The 17,428-nt window shown below is 40.2% G+C and overlaps 1 protein-coding gene across 2 annotated transcripts in view; it reads left to right on the forward strand.

Annotated features, from left to right (window-relative positions):
- The first annotated feature begins 488 nt into the window (after positions 1 to 488).
- The window catches only part of slc67a1 (solute carrier family 67 member 1), a 43,216-nt gene continuing 26,276 nt past the window's right edge, over positions 489 to 17,428 (forward strand). The window contains exons 1-5 of one of the 2 annotated variants that reach the window (XM_066701114.1): positions 489 to 643; positions 2,665 to 2,796; positions 3,302 to 3,399; positions 4,285 to 4,430; positions 4,664 to 4,796. In XM_066701114.1, the coding sequence (XP_066557211.1) occupies positions 2,716 to 2,796; positions 3,302 to 3,399; positions 4,285 to 4,430; positions 4,664 to 4,796 (458 nt within the window). In that variant the 5' untranslated portion in view covers positions 489 to 643; positions 2,665 to 2,715. Of the gene's footprint in view, positions 644 to 1,077; positions 1,338 to 2,664; positions 2,797 to 3,301; positions 3,400 to 4,284; positions 4,431 to 4,663; positions 4,797 to 17,428 lie in introns of those variants that run through there. The other variant, XM_066701113.1, reaches the window with a different exon arrangement.

A 17,428-nucleotide genomic window follows, 5' to 3' on the forward strand; every position in this document is an offset into this window, starting at 1 on the left:
AACTGCTCACACCACTGAAACTGCTCTCCTAGCGGTCACTGACTCCCTCAACTCTGTTCGATTAGCCTTCCTCTCCTCTGCCCTAATCGTCCTTGATCTCTCTGCTCCCTTCGACACTGTCAATCACTTCATCCCCCATCCTCCCATCCCAACCTTGGAATCACTGGCCCTGGTTCTCCTCCTACCTCAGTGGCTGCACAGGTGACATGGTGTGGATCCAAAAATAGGGGTGCCCCAAGGCTCTGTCCTGGGACCCCTTTGGCCCCCTCATTGCATCCTATGGGTTCTCCTACCACTTCTATGCAGATGATGCCCCAGATCTTCCTATCTTTTCCCTCTTCTGATCCCCTCCCCTCTGACATCTCTTCCTGTTTCTCTGCTGTCTCCTACTGGATGAACTCACATGAACTCAAGCTGAACCTTTCTAAATGTGATCTCTTCTTTCCCTCCTCCTTCTCCTCCTCACAATACACTGATCTCTCCATCTCTATTCCCCTGAAATCTAGCACATGACACGCACATGCCGATTCTTCCTGAGCAACACACTCCGGATCCTCAACGACTGCTCGGCAGTAATCAGAAGATCGCCGCCTATTATGGAGTGAATTCACTGTCAAAATTAGAGAGCACAGAAATACAACTTGTACGTGCAAACCAATACTTACGGTTTTTATTTTACGCTTAGAATTCATGTCTGCGCTCGTTCTATATCGTTTACATATTTGCAGTTCTGTCTGCGCATGTGCAGTACCCTATGCGCAGAGCATAGTGAAATGTGCACTACTGTTTTAAACGTGTCATGTATTCATGCAATGTCCGGTTTGTTTAAAAAAAATATTCATATTATTAATATAGTTTACGAAAATGTGTCCTCAAAGCAGGTTTAGTAAGTGTGCAAAACGAAGCATTTTTTATTTGCGTTAATAATAATAATGATAATAATCCATGTATGTTACAGCTTGCAATTCAAAAACATATTTGCATTCTTTACAACAGCTATGGAGCAGCCGCTGCATGAAATAAATTTCTGATTTCCATGAATCTACAGTATAATCCCACTTGTTGTGCAATATAAGGAAGTTCATTTGCAGTGTTCAGAGGAAGTCCTCCAGGTGGGCTGTGTTTGACTCAAAGCTGAGAAAGCAGCCATACATGTATCGCAAATAATTAAGTAGACGAATAGTTATTTCTTGTGTGTGTGTGATCTAAGTTAAACGTCATTCTGATCGTAAGAGTAGATTGTATTATGTTGCTATACATACCTAAATGTAACCATCGCCGTATACACACAGTTTTGTTTTGTCCGCAGTGGTAACTGAGTCTGACTGGTAGACAAGGTAAGTGTGTGACCGTGTTTTATCCTGAGCACTAACCCATGCATATAGTTACTGTCGTATATGTTTGAAATTAGGACGTGTATTCGGTGTTTGTTCAAAATGAGCTCTGAGACTTGTGCATTTTAATTTGCAAGATTGTTGAGAAATTGAAATAAGGACTTTAACCGGCAGGGGGGGGGGCAAACAAAAGTGCAAATCTGCAATCAAGTCTACATGTTAGCAGAGCGCAAGGAGCTGTGCTGCAGTTAAACGCAGTCACATCAGCACTAAATCACCAGGAGAACCCACTTCAACTGGCCCAGTTATAATGTCTGTCTATTGAGGAGAAATGCAGGTGCAGTATTATCAGTTACCTGAACCACTGCATCACAGCCAGTGGGATTCACCAGAAATCAAGAGAAAAGTTGGCACAATCCTCCATTGTCTTCATATCTGTTAGCCTTGGTATTATATAGAAGTTGAAACGTTTGCTTTTTGTTTTGCTTCTTTCGAGTGAAATTTCTAATGTGTGCATGATATCTGCAAGAACATAACTATTTATACGAGGATAGAGGTTAACAGGCTTTGTACTGAGAGTTAATATCATACATTAAAGCGACCTGGTTTAAAACCTGAAAGTGCTCATCTCTACCTTGAGAACAAAGTCCTCCCATGCAGTGCGCTTGCATGTGACGGAGCGCAGTGTGGCACCGCTTACTGTGTTCAAGTGCAGATGGCCAACTAGCTCGACCAAGCCAGGGGTTTGTATGCAGTGCATCCGGAAAGTCTTCACATTTTGTTATGTTACAGCCTTATTCCAAAATGGATTCAATTCATTATTTTCCTCAAAATGCTACAAACAATACCCCATAAAGACAATGTGAAAGAAGTTTGTTTGAAATCTTTGCAAATTCATTAAAAATAAAAAAATAAAAAAAGCACATGTACATAAGTATTCACTTTGGAATAAGGCTGTAACATAACAAAAATGTGGAAAAAGTGAAGCGCTGTGAATACATTTATAATTGTGAACTAGGCATCTGGGTTGAAGTTCAGCAAACTGCCCACTGTATCTCACTTGTTTTTCCAAGAAAACATGTAATTTTAACTTATGCACTGTTTATGTATATTAATTATAACAATAATACACTTATGAGTAAAAATATGGATTATTTGGATGCCTCAATGACTGTGAAGAATACATATTTTTAAAATTCCACGTTAAAATGCCAAACTGTGTATTTACAATTTATTTATCAAGAAATATTAGCACTACTTCAGGACACAGGACATTGACCAGATTTGAGTACTTTATAACCCTTTTTATTGTTGTTTTTTGTGTGTCTAGCATCCTTGACATCTGACTGAACCTCAGCTGGGTCCTGAGAAAACTGTAAAGATGCAGAAAGTTATTTTCATCACCTACATTATCACAGTGCTGGAGATCACCTGGATGTTCCTCCAGTTTTCTATAACTCCTGTTAGTGAGACTTACTAATTAATTAATTAAAAATAATTAAATAAATAAAACCGCAACCTGGTGCAACCCAGCCCAAAAAACCACAAATAGCTGGTAGCTTTATTCTTGTTATTGACTCTGACATTGCATGTACATGTTGTTAATTGATTTATTGAGTTGTCTCTCCAATTGTGTTAGTTTTATTTCATTGACTTGCTGTTTTATTGTATTCTGTGTGGACTGTTCTCAAGGTTTAATGGGAAGTGAAAGTGTAGGAAGTAGAATATATCCTGTTGGAGTTACTGGTTCTTACTTTGTGTATGTGAGGTCAGTGTTTTTATGTTTAATGTTTTGCTAGAGTAGCATTGTCTGAATATATCTTCTGTTTTATGGTCAAATGCACCTCACTAGGTGTAGTACCGCCACAGAAAGTAAATTATATACACCTTATATCTACCTTACCAGCCAGTTTGAGAGTCATTTCTACATTGTTTCTTAATGTTATAGTGGTGTTTTATTGTTCCAGTATTTGGCCAAGAGGCTGGGGATGGACACACTGTGGTTTGGATATCTGCAGACCACTGTAGGAGTAATTCAGCTTTTAGGTGGGCCTTTATTTGGCAGGTAAGTAATATATTTTATATGTCTATTCCTGTTTCATAAATTTTACCATTTGTTACTTTGTGTTAACTGACACCTTTTTAAGAAAGTATAGTCTCCTTTCAATATGTTGAGAGAAGACAATGATGTTCAATGAGATACCGACTCCCATACTCCTACAATAGATCAGTCTTTTGAAACAGTTTTAGGGGAGGTCTGTGAATGTGCATTTCTTGTACTGTTCAGTCCTATTATTTATAACTGAATTGCATTGGAAAATTCATGTTATGATTTAAAAAGACTAAATGTTTTCATGGCATAGCTTGTAACAACAAAAGCACGCTGTGAGTACTGTTGGACAATTCATTGTTTCATCACGTCATTTACCTGCAAATGTCCAAACGGACTCTGTTGAATGGTTTTCACTTAAATACAGTTCAATAATGCTCCCACTTTGAGACATGACTTTGAGCCACACTCACACTGCTCACACATGATCTCAGATTAAGACCTGAGTGCTCAATTGCCAGTAATACCTTTGCACTTAAATCAACAACTTCTACTCTAAACATTCATACGGACCCATATCTTGCTACAGCACTCTTTGATTGTTTTAACAACATGCCCTACTTGTCAGAAGTGTTTCAATAGCCGCTTTGCCCTGTTAGGTTGACTTAAGAAGTACTCTACAGAATATGACTTTTCTGTGTACCAATAGGCCAGAAGATCTGCTTCTCATGTCTGAATGTATGGTTCTGCATTTTGACCACTACTGTAGTGGATTAAAGAATATCACCAGCAATTATACACATATATATTATATTTATATTGCATTTGATGCTGTTGAGGTTGAGCTCTAGGAGGTCTCTGTCTCTGTTCGAGGGGAATTGATGTGGAGGTTGTTGACAGGTTTGCGGATATTTTTGGGGCGCGGATGGCCCTGGCCACATCCTGCCTGGCGTCAGTGATGTACTTCCTGCTCCTAGGCTTCACCAACAGCGTGCCGCTTCTCTTCATCCACAAGCTGCCCGCTGTCTTCATGCACATCCTGCCAGGTACAGCACAGCACAGCACAGCACAGATGCAAAGACTCCTCACACACGCCACTGTCATCAGCAGCGTGCCAATGTGCTTTGATAGGAGATATACACAACTGGTTGGGCAGAGCTTATGCATTGACTTGCCCTTGTGTCAGCTGTGTGGTTGTACAGTTTTTACGCCATTGCCGCCATACATGGATAGTGTTAGTCCCTTTCCTGTGCGGCTGACGGGATGTCCCTCCTTGCAGGAGCCCAAATGGTGGTGACTGACCTGACGGAACCAGAGAAGCGGACGGATGCTTTGGGCAAGCTGGGCCTGTGCTTTGGGATTGGCATGATCACGGGATCCTCTCTGGGGGGTTTCCTCAGCACTCACTATGGGTAAGTGTGAGAGACTTTGATCAGGGGGGTAATGGTCAAAAGTACAAGTGAAAAAAATACATTATTTTTTTAAGTGTTAAATGGCCAAATATTTTGATCATGAAAAATCCTTGTCCTTCAAGGAATGGGGCTTGTAGGTAGAGACTATGAATATAAAGTAACATGAATATACTAAAACTAAAAATGTGCATGTCTAGTGTAGTGCTGTTTGTGACACTAGAGGGCACTGTGAGTTGAGAGCTGTGTTGCATAATAGCTGTAGTAGGGTAAGCTTTCATTCATCAGTTACTGATAGTTTTTTAAACTTGAAACATCTTGAAGGATCTTATCACATGAAATGGAGATACTGTTTGCAAAATATACTTGTTAATGGACTTGGTTTTAAATAATTAACATTATATCCTCATCAAAAATAGTCATTTTATTCTTGTAAATTTTCAAACTCAAAAAGTTTCCCTTCTAATATAACCTTTTATATGGATGAATGTGTGTCTATTTATGTCTATAAATAGTGCATATGTTAGTAGTATGAGCACCTTTAACTAGCACTAGTATTTGCAGTTTGAGTTTTGCTTTTATAAATGACTGTATATACAATATTGGATTTTAATCGTAGTTTATAGAATTAGAAATCATCTATCTCCTAATTTGAATTTACATTTTTTTTTTTTTTTTTTTTTTATGTTTTGAAAGCAGCAGTGAGAGTCTTTAGAATGAAATACTGAGCGAGTAAATCTATGTTTGGACATCAGGAGGTGCTGTGCCACCACAGAAGATAAGAAAGCTAGAAACCATAGAGTCACAGTTCATTCAATGCGGAGCTGCACTGTTGAAGACACAGTTTCACTATCTCTATTCACCTTTCACTTTCACCAGAACACGTTGACAGTATCGCCCAATATATCCATAGTGAGTAGAAAAGCCAGGATTTCTTGTTTTGTATGAGAGCAGCATAGTGGTTAAACATGTCTCCAACAGTTTCTCCAAAGGAGGATAAATTCCATTCATTTGAAGTATTTATACTTTTGAGGTTTCACTTTTGTAGTAGTTGAATGCCAGGGATTCTTTTAAGCTGTTTATGTACATGTTCCTTACTGTAAGAATAGTAGATGCCAAAAATGTCATTCATACATCCACAAGGGGCTGACTAATGACAGAAGTCTACAGTATTGTGTATATTACAGGCTTCTGCAGTTCATTTGTAAATGTTGGAAAACTCAGTGTAAAATAGTAGTGAGGTTGTTAATGTTCCTTGTCATATTTTACGAATGTAAAAAGTTGCTCATACAGCTGTACTGTATGTATCAAATGTGATTCTTGTGATACTCAGTCTGTCATTGTAAAAGTACGCTGTTAAGAAGCTTGGAATGGAGGAGCTCAGTTGAGGGGGTTCCAAGCATTTCGGCAACTGGTCTAGTTAACCTGCTCAGTGCTTTTATGGAAGGAGGTTTCTGCAAATGAACCAGGTCTTGCTCTGAAATCTGAAAGGTGTAATTACTTTGCTTTTCCTGGCCTCAACATTTACATGACATGTCTCTCCAATGCCTCTGAACTGCATTTTTCCCCTGCATATTACTGATGACCAGGACCCTTCAAAAGCTTTGTTTAGAAAATTATAAGTTTTGCATTTACAATGATGGCACAGATGGTGTCATTTCAGACCTTTATTTTTGTGTGTGATTATACAATTGAATTCCCCAAAGCATGTGTGTCTCAATTTGATTTACTTCAGCAGAAAGTAAAGAAGAAAACAGTGCTTCCAAAAGATTTGCATCCACAAAGGCATGCTCATGGATTCTATTTAGCTTATTATAGACTTTTATGAACTTTAAATATGCCTCGTTTATAATTTTTCTGATTCCAAATATGCCCAAACCTGTCAGTTTCTAACCCTGAGTATTAATAATATTAAAAACAAAATGGGATATAAATTACACCCACTGAATAACCGCTTGACAAAATTAGTCACCTTGTTTACCCCTCCCTACGTATCCACGTCAACCAGGAATAACAGTTTCTGTTAGGCATCTTGTCTTAATTGGCTTTCCTCTGTCTCCACAAGAACTATTGTAACAGGCTGAATCATAAAGTGAACACAAGCTAGACCTAGGGTGTGAGAGTGTGGGGCTCTGTCTGAGGGCCTGGGCTGGGGTGCAGTGGTGCAGCAGCAGGGAGACAAGACAAACTGACGAGGAGATGAAAACCCTCTGATGCATTAGCACCTTCACTTGGTAAGCAGGTCACCAGCAGGTTTCGGTGCCATGTGGCATACTGTGGTCCCCAGCACAGAGCCCTCTCAGTACGAATCCTGCCAAGAATAATGCTGGGCGTGACGAGACAACTGTCCGCATGCCTGCCAAGGAATGCCAGAGGATTGCAGCCCAACATTCCTCCTGTTGCGCTTGAGGCACCCATCCTCTGCTAGTCCGGCTTCTATGCTTTGCTAGGGAATTTGGGGCAGAACACAATTTTTAAAAGCGAAATATAAATGACCACCCTCCGTACCCTTTCTCTCCCGTCACCAGCCTTCGTCTACCTCAGGTATATGTGTGGACACTGTTGCTAAGGAAACGTGTATTAGGCTCCGGCCTGAACGCGGAGCCTGTGGAGGTGGCCTTATCAGCCCTTTTAACTGCATGTTATTTGTCCATGTACCAAAGAAAAGGAAGTAGACTGTCGGATATCAGACAGAAAAAATTGTTTATTTTTAGTGGTGTGTTCTTGGAAACAACTTCATTGACCTCTAGGGAGAAAAAATAAAAGTGGTTGTAGTAAATCAGTTTTCATATGTTTGCTGATTTAAAAACATAAGTGTCCATCAGTAGTAGGGACGTGTTTTATTTTGTGTACCATTCTAATGGAAAACACAAATAAGATGGGAAAACATTGTCATTGTCATTGAGAATCTGTGACTGCAGTGAACTTGACACAATCCTAGAGATGAAGTGATCCAGATCTCGCCCGGACTCATTTAAACCTGCATTCCTCCTAGCTACTGCCTGAAGAGCTTAAAGGAATGCCATTGTACAGAATTTACTGTTATTTAACGTGGCCCTTATGTATATGATGCAGTTTATTAGTGTTTCAGTGTAGATTTTGCTTATTAGGTTTCTATTTGTTCACCGTACCATGTGGGTTTAGAAGCAATCTGCTAGGAAGCTTACATGGGAAGTAAATTTGTGTTACAATATCCTGCATCCCCATCAAATTGTATTGCATTTGAGAAAAACGTTTGAGAATTAAATTCAAATAATATTGTAAGTGAAAGTGAGATATGAAATGTTACAAGGCTGAAAGAAAAATAAAAAAAGCTTGTTTACATTTCCTTATATTTGTTGGCTAGCTTGTGGTACTGTAAGATCTAACATTGTGCATTCTCCTGTGGAACTGTTGTTTTATGTGGGTTTAACTCCTTTTGAAGTTAACAGCGTAAAGGTGCTTTTTTACATCTTACAAATTTACAAATCAAATTGGTATTTTCAGAAAACGCACAGGTAGCCAATCTGAACACATGGATAAGTTACGAGACCTTCTATATTCTTTGAAAAGAAACCAAACTCGGCAGAACTGGGAGGGAAATAGGAAACTTGATAGCACAAGAAAGGAAAACAAAGAATCTGAGAGATTAGAAAAGTACACGTAAGATTTTCAGATCAGATCAGTCACCCTGCCATTAGTTAATCCTTCAGAATATTTTGCTTTTTGTAACATACCAACGGTGATGCTGCCGTAGTAGTTCAAATATAATAGCCTGTGGTGCTGTAAATTGGGAGTGTTCGTATTTACACTGGCATTAATAATAATAACGGGCTGCACTGAGTATAAAGGCACCTGCGTGTGATTTACACACAGAAGGGCAGGGTGCAGGCAGAGTCAGAAAGATGATCTCTCTCTGGTGCCTCAGCCATGCCAGTGGAATGCGTGCACACTGGGCTTTTGTTTAGAACTGCGTCTGAGGTCAGGCGGAAGTCGGTCACAAGGACAAAAATGAAAATTGAAAACCGCTCCATAAGGGGCTAGTGAGCATTGGGGAGCATCATTTTCTACTTGAAGACACTGTTGCGTTGTGTTGCACTTGATGAGCATTCTTGAACTCTGATCTCAAAGCATATGATCGCTCCAGTACAGTTTTTCTTTTAATATACTGCCTTGGAACCAGTTACGATGTTTGTAATACCACATACAGGATATCAATGTCTACCCAAAAGAGGACTGAAAGATCGGGAATAGAATTGTATAAACCTTTAAAAACAAATAAATCACAGAAGTGATGAGGACACACCGTAGTTAGTACCAGTTAATACAGCTGTATCAATTTGTGCCAACTTGTTATTAGTTATTGCCTTTTTTAAACTATCAAAGTTCTTGTCCTTCGCAGTGTACTAAAGTATTAAAATTGTATTTATTCGGTCCACCCTGTTTGGTCCCCAGGTTTAGTTTGCCTTAGTTTGACTGCAAGGTTTCTAAAGTGCTGTCACTGGTCGTGTGAAGTACCTGTACTCGAGGGCTTTCCTCAGACATTCCCGTACCGGTTGTCCAGCACTTCCTGCCCCCTGAGCTCTTGTGTTTGGTCAATGTCGAGTGCCACGGAGAGAGAGGCAGAGGCCAAAGGCTAGGCTGGAAGACAGAGGGTTAAGAGCAATAGTTGGCCTTTAAGAGCTTTTGGGTGGTCTGCGTATCCCACGCTGAACTCAAGAAGCATGCATCTGAACATCAGAGCGAGATGTGATAGACTGACGTACTATACCGCACTGGGCAGCAGCTGAACAGAGCTTTTGTGTTTGTCCACAGTGGCGTTTCTTCAGAGGAGTTAGATCAGAGGATGGCATTAATGTGAGGGGCGGCCTCTCTTTCAGGGACTGCGCCTACATTTTTCCGGGACTGCTTCCCCATGATAAGATGGCAGTTTAGAGGAATCTAGTGCAAGCAGGGCGTGGGAGGGGTGTTTATAAGTGACTGCAAACCTATGGAAACCACAAAAAAAGAAGATTGAATCATACATTTAGTTTTGTCTGATTTTGACATGGGTAAAGTTCACCTCAAGTTTTACAGAGGAAATTTGAGATTATATATATACACTCACCTAAAGGATTATTAGGAACACCTGTTCAATTTCTCATTAATGCAATTATCTAACCAACCAATCACATGGCAGTTGCTTCAATGCATTTAGGGGTGTGGTCCTGGTCAAGACAATCTCCTGAACTCCAAACTGAATGTCTGAATGGGAAAGAAAGGTGATTTAAGCAATTTTGAGCACGGCATGGTTGTTGGTGCCAGACGGGCCGGTCTGAGTATTTCACAATCTGCTCAGTTACTGGGATTTTCACGCACAACCATTTCTAGGGTTTACAAAGAATGGTGTGAAAAGGGAAAAACATCCAGTATGCGGCAGTCCTGTGGGCGAAAATGCCTTGTTGATGCTAGAGGTCAGAGGAGAATGGGCCGACTGATTCAAGCTGATAGAAGAGCAACTTTGACTGAAATAACCACTCGTTACAACCGAGGTATGCAGCAAAGCATTTGTGAAGCCACAACACGTACAACCTTGAGGCGGATGGGCTACAACAGCAGAAGACCCCACCGGGTACCACTCATCTCCACTACAAATAGGAAAAAGAGGCTACAATTTGCACAAGCTCACCAAAATTGGACAGTTGAAGACTGGAAAAATGTTGCCTGGTCTGATGAGTCTCGATTTCTGTTGAGACATTCAGATGGTAGAGTCAGAATTTGGTGTAAACAGAATGAGAACATGGATCCATCATGCCTTGTTACCACTGTGCAGGCTGGTGGTGGTGGTGTAATGGTGTGGGGGATGTTTTCTTGGCACACTTTAGGCCCCTTAGTGCCAATTGGGCATCGTTTAAATGCCACGGCCTACCTGAGCATTGTTTCTGACCATGTCCATCTCTTTATGACCACCATGTACCCATCCTCTGATGGCTACTTCCAGCAGGATAATGCACCATGTCACAAAGGTGGAATCATTTCAAATTGGTTTCTTGAACATGACAATGAGTTCACTGTACTAAACTGGCCCCCACAGTCACCAGATCTCAACCCAATAGAGCATCTTTGGGATGTGGTGGAACGGGAGCTTCGTGCCCTGGATGTGCATCCCACAAATCTCCATCAACTGCAAGATGCTATCCTATCAATATGGGCCAACATTTCTAAAGAATGCTTTCAGCACCTTGTTGAATCAATGCCATGTAGAATTAAGGCAGTTCTGAAGGCGAAAGGGGGTCAAACACAGTATTAGTATGGTGTTCCTAATAATCCTTTAGGTGAGTGTGTGTATATATATATATATATATATATATATATATATATATATACACACACACAGCTCTGGAAAAAATTAAGAGACGACTTAGCATTGATGTCTGAACTTGGAGTGGTCTCTTAATTTTTTCCTGTATATCTATACTCCACTGCTTGCTCTGACACTCCCATAGAAAATCTGTTTTATCTTGCTTGTGTTCAAGGGTAAGTGTAGGTTACTACCATCTGTGTTGTTTGGGCAATATTGTGCTTAGTCATCGGGCTGAAAGAAGTCATGACACACTGAAAAGCACTAGTATTTATGTCAGAAAGAATGCATTGCACGAATGCTTTTAAGACCATGCAATTTGTTAGTATATAATGTAACAAAAAAGCATGGTAATTTATTCCGAGTTTGTTTACAATGTACAACTCATGTTTAGGCTACCCCATGGGCCAAAATTAATACTTTTGTGCCAAAGTTTGATACAACTATGACAACAAAAATGAAGAGTATTTAAATAATCTGTTTAAGAGTGAATCACAAGCATAAACAAATAAAACTTAAAGGATTCTTGGACTTCCCTGGGAAAATTATGGGAACTTCTTACTTGTTTTCCTAAAGTTTTCAAAAGAGCACATTTTTGACCTTCTGTTAGCAGCCCAATTTTCAAACTAGCAATACAGAATCTGACACCTTTCTTCTCCCCTTGTTCATAATCCTGCTTCCTTCCGACACACTTAAGAAGAATAAACACCCAGCGGATGTGTACTCAAAGGTGTGCTGACAGAGCCATGAAAGGCGAGCCCTGTATGTTTGCTTAGCTTTTATTTTTTTAACTGCATACAGCTCATTACAATGTCTAACAATGCTGGGGCTGAAAGGCCTGAGTGACTTGCTGAAACATGCCCAAAAGGGCAGGCAGATGTGAAACAGAGCGCCAGTCTGTACTTGGTGAAGGCCAGTTGATATCTGCATTTTTATGGCTTGTTTTGATTAGTTCTCAGTGGATAAAATTATGCAAGTTATTTTTATACACCACCGTGTCTTTTTTTTCTTCATGCCCTAATAACTGCCTGAAGGGTTCCTCGTCTTTCTAGTTTAGGGATTGTAAGCAACCTCACAGTGTGTCCTGTTTTTGTTTCCTTTTTTATGCAGTAATTGGCTGTCCAGAATGGTTGGATATCTGGTACTGTATCTCCCTTGCAGGGCTTGGTGCTGTTTATCTTTGTTTGCTTTAATTACAGAGCCCAGGTCATTCTTTCATCAGCCCACCTACATAGAGAACAAGTCCGACTAAGAGCATGACATTCAAAACCACTACAAAAAAATATTACCTTTTCTAAGTGTTAAGAAAAAAAAAAACAAGTTGTCAAAACGTGATTGAACTAATTTATGATATTTCTTAATCCTAACCGTCTGGTCCTTGACAAACCTTTAAGAAGAAAATGTGTTAATGATTATACATTTGCCAGAACAGAGCTTGTCAGATTGTCAGAGACATGTATAGCCTCCATGTCCTTTATATGTTACCACCTCTCTTACCACAGTATATGTGTACAGTAATATGCCTTTTTCCAAGCATTTGCTCTATCCTGACTTACTATATGTCTGCATGCTTTACAACTATTTAGTTTAGCTTTGTTGCACTTTAATTTGGTTAAACTGTGGTTTGAGCATGGAGATGGAAAGCCAAAATAACAAAGCCTGGTAAATGACTTGGGTGAACCTATTATTTAATCTGCAGCTTATGCAACTTTAATGACAGAGGCAGACTGAGTGTGCGTCTTGTTTGTAAAAAGAAATCCCTTGCGTGATTCCTTCAGAAACGTCGGGTCACGGTATACAAGTCAGCGTTTGCCTCGCTGTTACTGTCTGGTTTTTCCGCCTTCAGAGCCCTTGAGGAGTGTGCCTTCACCAGACAAGCTTTTTTCGTTTTGATCCCCCTTATCGGTGCTGTCATAGAGGGCTGGGGGTCTAGTCAGTACCTGGATGAGTGTTCTGGTTTGAACCCTCCAGTCAGCAAGGGTATCATCCTTTAACTGTGTACACGGGCGGATGTGGTCAATGGGGAATGAAGACACAGCTCAGAAGTTGAAACTGTCAAAGTCTAAATAAAAGAGCAGTCATCCCCCATTTCGTGTTGTGACATGTCAGTTGAGACGCGTGTCTGATATCCCTGAAAAATCCCGGTGGGTGGACTGCCATCTAAAGTAACGTAGTTTCTTTTGATGCGTCTCCAAAACAGTGAGCTGTATGCAGACGGTGTGCTGAGTTTTCCCCAGACTGGAAGAGTTGTGTGGCTGGGGAAGGCCAGTCAGGACTTGAACTGAATAAAACTACAGCCCCCCAGGGCACTGAAACTGTTTAACTGAGACTGGAATATCTCCATGGAAAGCATAGAAAGAAAGTGTGTCTCCAATGCCAGTTTCATTTATTTTTTTAAGATTACCTTTGAATGGTTTGATAGCGAAACTGGAGTGCCTTTTACATGATCAGTAGAGCTCTAGGCTATTCACATTTGTATGAATTAGTTATATGGATTCTCTTTTGTGACACTCTTCCAAAAACAGGTGTCAGAGTTATTTAAGGTAAGTGGAACATCCAATAGGTCAAACCAGTGGGGCAAAGCATACAAGATACACAACATCTAGAAAGTAGGGTGCAGGAATACAGTGGACACAAAGACTCGGATGGTCCATTATCGAAGTATGTGGAATGTATTAACTCAGATTCTGGGCTTAGTAGCTGGGTGTTTTTGGGGGCACCTTGAATAACAAAGTGGTTTTATCTTCAGTATGTTCTGAGGCAAATTAACTTTGCCAGTTTCTTGCAGCATGTCAGAAACCTCAATTTAAACTCTATTTATTGACTCCAAGGCATTCATTAAGACCAGGATTTTGTAATTGCGATAAGCAGGTCAGTATTGGTTGATTATAGCATGTTAAACGAGAATCACAGAGAGAGATACACATCACTGTATTAAAAAATCATTTTCTGTGCCACAGGCCTTGCAGTTGTCCCTTTGCAAAATTGTACTGTGCACAGTGAGTGTTTTCATTTCGATTCCCCTCCTCAACCTCCTCTAAGCTGCCTTCTGTGTATTGCCAGAGGTGAAGGGTGAATCGGAGTTTAAAAGCCTGCCTGAGACATAACTTAAACTGTCATTATTCTACAGTTCTCTAATGCTATAGTAAGGATTATATATGATGAGGCCTACTGGTATAGGGGGAAGAAAGCCTCTCATTATACAGGGGGTTCAGAGATTAAATAAGGCCTCTGGACAGTATGGTCTTTCAATAGTCCCTTTGTCTGCTTGTCTGTAGTAGTTTGGCTATTGCGTATCTCTTTAATTTCCCTCCTACTAATGTTCTGCTTCCGAATTTTCCACCCTTTGCCCCAGCTACCTCTGTTCAGTGGTGACAAGAAAATAAGAGCTGCTTTGATTGGTAGGTTTCGAAGATCCATTTAATCCTTGAAGGTGTGACGGAGGGTAATTAGTGTTTGTGATACAGGCAAAAAAAAAAAAAAAAAAAAACTCACATTCTGGTTAAAGATTGATAATACCTGATTAAAACTGTTTTGCTTTGCTTTTTTCCAGCTTTATTTTGTTTGACCATTCTACACAGCTCAGAATATAATTCTTAGTAATGATGGAAAAAGCCAGCAGAAGAAGTAAAGACCTTATATGTAGATTTGAACAAATGCCCGTTTGGGGAATGTTTAAAAAAAGGAAGCTGGCAGAATGCATCTTAAATTTGCTGGAGCCATACACATTCAACGGATTATACTAACTTTCCCTCAGTATTATGTATTATGTTCCCTTCTTGATCATTAAATATGTATTATGATGAAGTGTACAGAGACTGAGCGAAAAGAGTCTTTATTTTTTAGCTTCTAAGAAACATTTTTGTGATATTCTCCAAACAGTATACCTATAGTAATTATCTGTTTGGGGGGAGTAAAACTATTAACCATAACAAGCTGTGATTTACAGCAGTAATTGCAACAGCCATGTTCCCCCATCTCTGTTCTAGTTCTCTCAACTGTGGAGTACGATCTTGAATTTTATGGATCTTCTTTATGAGGCTCTGTCAAGAACTTTCTCTCACCATATGCTCCCTCCCTCACTGTATTGATTCCCAATTTCATGCCTGGCAGTTGCTGCCTGAAGCAGCTGTTCAGGAGTTTAATAAACATAATGGTAATTGCTGTGATATGGAAGTGCAGCTGTCTGCCACCCATATATACATATTGTCTTTAGAATGTGAGGGCAGGGCTGACTTTCAGAGGCTGTGAGGGACAAGGTATTCAGTAGAAAGTGGGTCAGTTGCTTGATTCAATTGTTTATGTTCGCCCTCTTCAGCAGGGCGCATTTAATTTACTGTAACCCTGTTCTGCCCTCTCCCTCCCAATTTGATACCAGTGGGATTTGACTGTTGGATTTATTTGTTTCCATGGCATTCAGAGCCACACAGGAAGATCAGCCTGTGAAGCAAAGTTAGCACTACAAAGAGCAGATTCATGACTATATTTAGAGACCTTAGATAAATACAAGTCATGCCTGTTGCCAGCAGCTATAGTCTTTCTTTTATTTCCTATTTTGATGATGATTAATGGATGGGACTCAACAATATGCGCCCCTTTGAACGTGGTTTGTTAGCATCCGGCGATGGGCGGACATCCACCCGCTACAGGATGTGGAATTGGAGCGGGTGCTATAAGGTCGCCAAACGAGACATTTCTTGTCTATGTCGACCTAGTTTTGCCAGGTGGAAACAATGTAGCAGAGGGGACATTGCAGTGAATGTGTCCAGTAAACTGACCTCTGTTGGGTACCAAAACATGACCCTTTAAACACCGTCCTTTCACTGTGCCCAGTGCTTAATAAACCCACAAAGCACTAAAATAAACTTTAATGAAACATCACACACATGCTTACTTTATAATTGCTGAGAGAGACAGTGTCTCGACGCCATCTGGTGTGTGCCTGTGGGCAGATGGAAAAGTTAATAAACTGTCTATGCTCTAATTGGAGGGGGGCAGTTACTGGTCTTGGTAATTAAGAGTGGAGTATATGAGGCCGCATGCATACTCCATCTTAAAAGCGATACAAAGCGAGTAATGGGAGCAATAATTGCGCAGGATGTGCAGCGCTTGCTTTTTGTGTCCTTCACTAATATGGTTGATGGCCTTTTCAGCAAATGAATTTCTAATACCCCACATATGGCCCTTCCGGACTTGAGCTTGCATTTAGCTAGTGAGTGCGCTTCCATGGCCTGGGGCTAGACTCTTAATGTATAATTAGCCCCTATGACTTTCATCCCTTGTCTTTCTTATAATATCTGGATAGCAGCAGATGACTGAACATCTGCGTGTTCTTTTCTTTTCTTTTTTCTTTGATGGTGATCACCCGGGGACATGTTTTTTTACGCCTTACAGAGGGTGGAAGGACGTGGGTGTTGTCTCAAAGCTCGCATTTCTTTTCTTCTAATATTTTCAGGCAGCTATCCTGCACTCATTTTTAGGCACCTGCTTGTCCATTGAAAGATTACTTACCGTAAGCCTCTTCTTTCGAGGATAATGGATTGGAAAATGTGAATCTCTCTCGGAAGAGGGATAGTTCCCAAAGCTGTGTGCTACTGAACCATGTATAGACTCAAATGCACTGTAAAGGGAGTATCTGCATTTCATCCTGAGGAGCATTCTTTAAAATAAATGGTCCCCATTGATCTTTTGTTCTTTAGTGATTTTTAAATTTTTTAAGATTAGTATGTTCGTTTTACGTGTTTATTTTTTTCCCCATTCATTTACCATTGAAGTGCAAATTCTTTAGGGTTAGGATCTAGTCAGAACACTTTTTGATTCAAAGGTGTTCACTGAGTGTAGAACCTCTTGCATACATTAGAAGAATGGGAAAGCCATTCTTCAACACATCACTAGTTTATCTAGCTACTATCTGTGTTTTCATGTATTTTAACTACAGCTACTACTCTAGACTATGATAACGTGGTGATTAAATGCTTTGTTAGGTCTGTAATGCAATACCCATATAAACATTTCATTTTTGCACTGTAATCTCCTACTACTCTTAAGTTTCAAAGTAATTACAGAATTATAACAATAACAACATTACCTTATCTAATTAGTATCTAACGGAGTAGACAACTAGAGTAAGACGTTAAAACCACGGGAAGGCACATTGAAAACAAGGTGCATGAGTGCCGAATCTAGAGAAAAAACACAACATTGGGAAATTGCCATAGAAATTTACAATGCTAAACTTTCAGAGAGGAGGTGAATGGTTGGCCTTGTCTAACAGGTCCCAGCAGAGCCTCCCCCAGTTCCACTGCTCAGGCCCCCA

Source organism: Amia ocellicauda, chromosome 4, assembly GCF_036373705.1.
Source record: "Amia ocellicauda isolate fAmiCal2 chromosome 4, fAmiCal2.hap1, whole genome shotgun sequence".
Classification (NCBI taxonomy): domain Eukaryota; kingdom Metazoa; phylum Chordata; class Actinopteri; order Amiiformes; family Amiidae; genus Amia; species Amia ocellicauda.